This window comes from Branchiostoma belcheri, unplaced genomic scaffold (genome assembly GCF_001625305.1).
Source record: "Branchiostoma belcheri isolate BF01 breed outbred unplaced genomic scaffold, Haploidv18h27 scaffold50, whole genome shotgun sequence".
Taxonomy (NCBI): Eukaryota; Metazoa; Chordata; class Leptocardii; order Amphioxiformes; family Branchiostomatidae; genus Branchiostoma; species Branchiostoma belcheri.
Genome location: NW_017804132.1, coordinates 567,009 through 572,861, shown reverse-complemented (window position 1 = coordinate 572,861; position 5,853 = coordinate 567,009). Strand labels below are relative to the sequence as shown.

The 5,853-nt window shown below is 41.5% G+C and overlaps 1 protein-coding gene across 1 annotated transcript in view; it reads right to left on the bottom strand.

Moving 5' to 3' along the window:
• The window catches only part of LOC109480216, an 8,924-nt gene extending 5,038 nt beyond the window's left edge, over window positions 1-3,886 (bottom strand). The window contains exons 1-3 of the mRNA XM_019782365.1: window positions 3,560-3,886; window positions 611-680; window positions 188-401 (exon numbers count right to left, since the gene is read on the bottom strand). Of these exons, the coding sequence (XP_019637924.1) occupies window positions 188-401; window positions 611-680; window positions 3,560-3,802 (527 nt within the window). The 5' untranslated portion in view covers window positions 3,803-3,886. The remainder of the gene's footprint in view (window positions 1-187; window positions 402-610; window positions 681-3,559) is intronic.
• Window positions 3,887-5,853: the final 1,967 nt, after the last annotated feature.

Below are 5,853 nucleotides of genomic sequence, written 5' to 3'. Positions count from 1 at the left end.
AGAGAGAGAGAGAGACGGACAGGGGGAAAGACCGATCCTATAGCCCCGCCCACTTCCATCAAAACGTAGAGACCATACAAAAGCATATACTTGAAGGACATGCTTCCATTCTCTGATTGGTCGAACCCCTATATGCCATTCTCTTATTGGCTAAACTGTAAGCCAACAGACTGACAGTCAGTCTTACCTCCGTATCTCAGATGCAGAGGCGCTGTCACCGTCGAAAAACTTGACGACGTCGTAAGCCCTTTCTGTCTGGAAGTCGTCGGCGGTCAGAAGCACGAGGTTGTTGTCCGGCAGTGTGATGGTCCAGGTACAGCTCAGCTCGTTGTCGTAGTTCTCGGGGTAGTTCGGAGACGTGAACTCGCCTTCTATGTCGGTGAACTGTCCTCCGCATTGCGCTGTGAGGGAAAGGTAGAGATCGCGTCACTCACACACTTTTCTTGATGTATCAATCCGCTTGAGTGCAAGTAGTTCCTGATGTTGACCATGCAAGCGGCCAAGACAGGGAATGATGGTAGACTTCACCAATACAAGCAAGCAAACAAACAAAGAAACAAACAAACAAACAAGCAAAGAAACAAACAAACAGCAAATGTCAGTGTCTTACTTCGTGTTTCTTGAAGACCCCTGCTGTCTTGGGACATCACATCTGTTGGGTTCTTCAACTCCTTTAGAACCTGCAATGAACAAAAGTCATTCGAACTTAAATAATAAGGTCATAATAAAAACTCTAATGCTTAGAGTCAAGCAAGCTACTTGCTTGGCGCTTCATCCACATAGAGTGTTTAAGTTTTTAATCATTTTATACGTCCATTTAGAAAACATTGAAACTACGATATACATTCAGAGCGAACGTATATACTTTGGTCTCTCTCACACCCAAAAAAAAATCAAAGATGGCGGAACACCCGCCCTGCTGAATCCGGAACAGAAATGCATTCTGGGTAACTTGTTTTTATGTTTGTAAATCGTTGTTTATATTACATTAAAGCTGGCCTTTCTGTCAAAACATTCTTCACAGCAGCAGCAGATGTTTAGAACGCTTTGATGTATTAAAGTGAGATATCTGTTCCCCGCTGCTTCTATTGACTGAAGATTGTGAAAAATGTCAATGGGACAGTGACTTGTAATAAGTTTATTTAGACCAAGACGCAAGTTTAACTCCACCAATCAAGCGTGCCTTTCACCCATTGTAGTCACTACAGAACGATTTCCGTTGAGTTCAAATGTTAACATGGTCCAATCAAAGTACGGCATTCCGTCCATTGTGTGGTAAAGGGCGTAATATATGGTGGTGACAGTCTTTTGTGGTGATATGTAAAGATTTAGGCGATTTTTTTCTCATTGTGTTTTCGCAGACGACCATGTCCAGAAGACGACGTTTTGTGTCTGTATGTTGTATTTGTGTTTACGTCTGGCCGGCCTGCAAGCCTATGATACTACCAGAAACATACCGCACAAATCTAGATAAACAAACACACCATTCATTCATTCCGAATTCTACAATTTCATGTACTTTTAAATAAAAGTTGGTCTTACTTAAGTGTACGGAAAGTCTACTGATAGCTCACAGTACATGTAAAAAACTTTGTTCTATTTTCTATGGTTCGTTTTTAACTGTTCTGCCTTTTAGATAATCACGGACAACACTTGTTGTCCTTTTCCCCCAAATTTTGTCATCCTTTTCAAATGCTTAAATGACACAATCTACAGACTGGATGAATTTGTATTGGTACATAGAATTTGTTTCTAAGGTACGGATTTTATAGTGTCTTCTCTTCATGCTGCCACCAGGGGGAGGTCCACAAATTGCTACATTTTGTATCGGCTTACGATTTAGTCCACTGGAATGACCCCACCAGACCTGTAAACGTGTTTAAGTGCTCCACTTAATGAGAAAATTCTTTTCTCTCTCCGCCCAACTAGTCCATGTTTGTATGTTTGTTTGTACAGTCCCGTCCCTGTCCCTAACTCATTTATCATGTATCCGGTCTATATACAATTGTCAGAGTAGAGACTAAGCTATGGGAGAGAGAGAGAGAGAGTGAGTGAGTGAGTGAGTGAGTGAGTGAGTGAGTGAGTGAGTGAGTGAGTGAGTGAGTGAGTGAGTGAGTGAGTGAGTGAGTGAGTGAGTGAGTGAGTGAGTCGTCTCGTAGAATCAGCTCTACCGGAGATCATTTTGAACAGAAACTTCGAAACTAGTCTATAAATTTAATTTTTAAAGACATTTGCTTCAAAGACAGTCTAAATTTTGAACTTTGATTCATGCCACTTTAGACCAGTGGATTGACTTTAAATTTAGGACAATACATTGAGTTATATACACTTGTAGAGTACGGCCCTTTAAGACTATGAAATAAAACCACCTCGCTCCAAAACCGACTACTAGTATGGAATCAAACTTTTGCGGTTAGGTAGAGATTAAGAAACAAAAAGAGAGGCAAAGAAAAGAGACGAAATAAATGATGGCAAAATGGACAACATTTAGGGAATGGAAGCCAGGTCTCCCGCAACATAGGCGGTTCAGGATCTTACACCACTAAAACATGTAGTAATGCGGCTTCTTAGTTCTCTTATTCATGATCAGACGCTAATATAGATGATACCTACATAGCCAACGGTTTTATCTCCATACGGGCAAATTAACGCTCAAACCAAGAACCTAGCCTTTACCAGGCTTTGGGAGGCGGCTGGAAAGAGTAGAAATCGGCTAAATAGAGAGATAGAGAACAGTTTGCCGCCTCCCGAAGCCTGGTAGAGGCTACCAAGAACCAACGAACTACACAGAAAGATCATCCGTGAATCCATCCACCATTTCGTGTCCACGCTTTTAGAAAAGACCTTTAAAACGGCAAAGTTTTTGTAGTGCTCTAGGTAGAAACAAGGATCTGTAGAAACATGTCCCATAGTCTAGTCAAAATAAGCTTTGTTAAACAAGCAAGAAAATTCCTGAACTGATTTTTACATGAAGAACTACAATCGCCGAGTGTTTTCCCCAAACCGCACACGTTTCAAAGCCAAGTGCTTTGTAACAACAACCAAAGTTGAGAAAAAAACTTTAAACGCTAACCACAACTAGCTTAAGTTGTCTATTTGTTGTTACTTTGTTATTCTGGATGTGTAATATACAAATGTAACGAGATTTTAGAACTGCATTTCCGTTCAAAGGGTGCGACTTATTTTAAATTGTGAAAAACGGCACGATATTTGACAAGTTTTGAGCTGAAACTACTTGAAAGAGGTAAAGAATTGGCCGGAAACATGTTCTCTGCATCTCTATCTCGATTTAAAGTTTACTCAATTTAACCAATCGCTTAGAGCAACGATACTTGAAAAGCATTTCTCTCTAAAAGTCCTCAAAAAGTATGAAACGCGGACATGCCCCTTAGGATTTTCTATCGCAAAGTTGAAGTGATTTTATTCCTCCCAATCACTTAAAACTTCTCTTGAACTAGACATTCAAGCCGTTTTCTACTGAAAGAGTAAAAAAAAAACGATAACAAAACTTTACCTGTATAGAAAAAGTTCATAAAATTTTCGTTTTCACAAGACTTACCTTCATGACAACTTTCTTGATCAAGGGTGCGTCCACAGGCCAGTCTTTCTGAGAGTCGACGCTTTTCTTGGTCAAAGCTTCTTCTTCGTCCTTCTTCAACTTCGCTGCTTCCAGCATCAGCATGTTTAGTGGCTCGTCGATCCGCTTTTCGCCGTCCAGGAGTGCCGATGCCTTGTCAGCCGGGGCGGCGGCGCTCAGTGCGACTATCGCCGCCAAGAGGAGTAAACACGGTACGGTGGCCATCGTGCGTCTTTGCGCGCACTGCAATTGGCCTCCCCGGTTTCTGCGGGGATATTTAAAGAGTCAGTCTTGCTTGGGTGGCTGTGGAAAGTGGGGCTCAGCTTACAGGTGCGGGTAGGTCTTAGCTTGAGTCACTGAATACCGCAACAATAGAATACAACGTCACCAAGCCCCAGTATGCCATGGTTGAGCACTATACCAACACTGCGTACTAGACTTCTAAAAGGGGTTTGCACGCATTGCTAGCTCTTGGCTGCGCCGGTGGGGGTGGATTATTGTTTGTGTCGTTGCAAAGGTTACCCAGTTTCCTGATGTCTCATTGGTGGATGACGCAGATAGATTAGTATCAGAAAGTCTTGTAGTTAGCGTTCTTGGAAGAACGTTGGAAATTTGGGAGTATGAGTGAATTTAGGGTGTAGGCGTTTAATTATCATGTTGTATGGGCTAATCTTCCACGATACCAGTAGGAAGTTTACATCACTTATTTTGGTCGAGAGTTTTAGCTTTTTTTTTATCTTTGAGTCTCTTGATTACAAATATTCTTCAATTGTATTTGTTTTGGAGAGTCCTATGGCTTCTACATTAATTTCTGAAGAATATATCTCCTTTTTTGAGACAAAATTGTTTATAGAAAAAGCAAAAGTTGTGACTTTTTAGTACGGTTATCTATCTATAGTTTCTACGTACTTTTCTGTAGAATATATCTGTTTATGCCGTTTACACAAGAAATATGAGAAAACTGCGGCCTTGCGACGATTAGAAAACAGAATTAGTCCACAGAAACTACAATTGCAATGTAATTTTCCGGTAGGGTTTGCTGATTCTTTTCTACTGTCCGGTTGAAGAACTTTGAGTAATTGAAGCAAAAGGACGAGACACCTGCCAAATTGACAATGCTTTGATCACTGACATTTAAGGTGCCTTTCCCCCGACGAGGTAGCTGTTATTTTATTTGTTTGTGGAAGAGACAACAAAGGCAACTATCTAAGGCATCTCATTGAAAGAGGAATGAAGACACTAACTGGGTGGCACACACGGTTGATAGGGTACGTGTTTGGAACCGTTACCAGGGAAGCGGCATGACTGTGCCAAGTAGAAAAAGGGTTGCCCTTGACAACTATTGATGGTATCGTTCCTGCCTTGTGTATAAACACGGTCAAAGTCAAGAACAAGTACCCAAACGTTATTGCAAAAATTCTTCACTGCTAAGGGACCGGACATATTCGTTGTACACAGTCGTACACATTCCTGGGACAGTCGTGAATGTGTTGTATACGAAACTCCTGTGTTTTGTTACGAAAAAAAGCTGTCTTAGATCGTCGGGGGTGGTTGGTTTGTCACAGTCTGCTTGGTTAAAGATTTTACGACATCAAAATCGCAAGACAGCCTACGACAAATGTTTCTAGATCAGTTTTGTCGAACGAAAGTTTTACAACTGTCGTGAGGTACGTCATAAAAAGTGCAAGGTCATTGCCACCGAAACAGACCTATGATTAAACCGACGATGGGCGGAATTTACGTCATCCACAAATTAAAAGTCTCGTTAACTGTCCAAACAAAACCATAATACGTTAAAAATTCACAACAATGCTAGGTTAAAGGGAGGATGCTTGTGTGTGCAGAAGTAAGTGATTCAACAACCGGGAAGTGCGAAGACTCATACGCAACTCAAAAGTTCTAATTGACACCTAACAATCCCAAACAAAACTATAATAATACGTTAAACATTCACAACAATACTAAGTTAGAGTGCGGATGATTGTGTCTACAGAAGTGTGTGATTCAATTAGTGTGAAGAATGCTGTCCCGCCAAGATCCTCTACCGTCTGTATTCACCTCAACTTAACCTTGACGCCTCGTATATGACGAATGTCTTAAAGAAACATTCCAAGGGCAAGGCGGACGATTTGTTTGTGTAGGCGTAAGGAAGGAAGGTAGCCGTAGACTCATCAGTAGAACCAGCAACTTCGTACCTAGACACACTTTCCCAGCGTGCGCTTAGGAAAAGGGCATTGCCCTCAAAGCTATTATATTGCCCCCCCCCCCTTTCGACC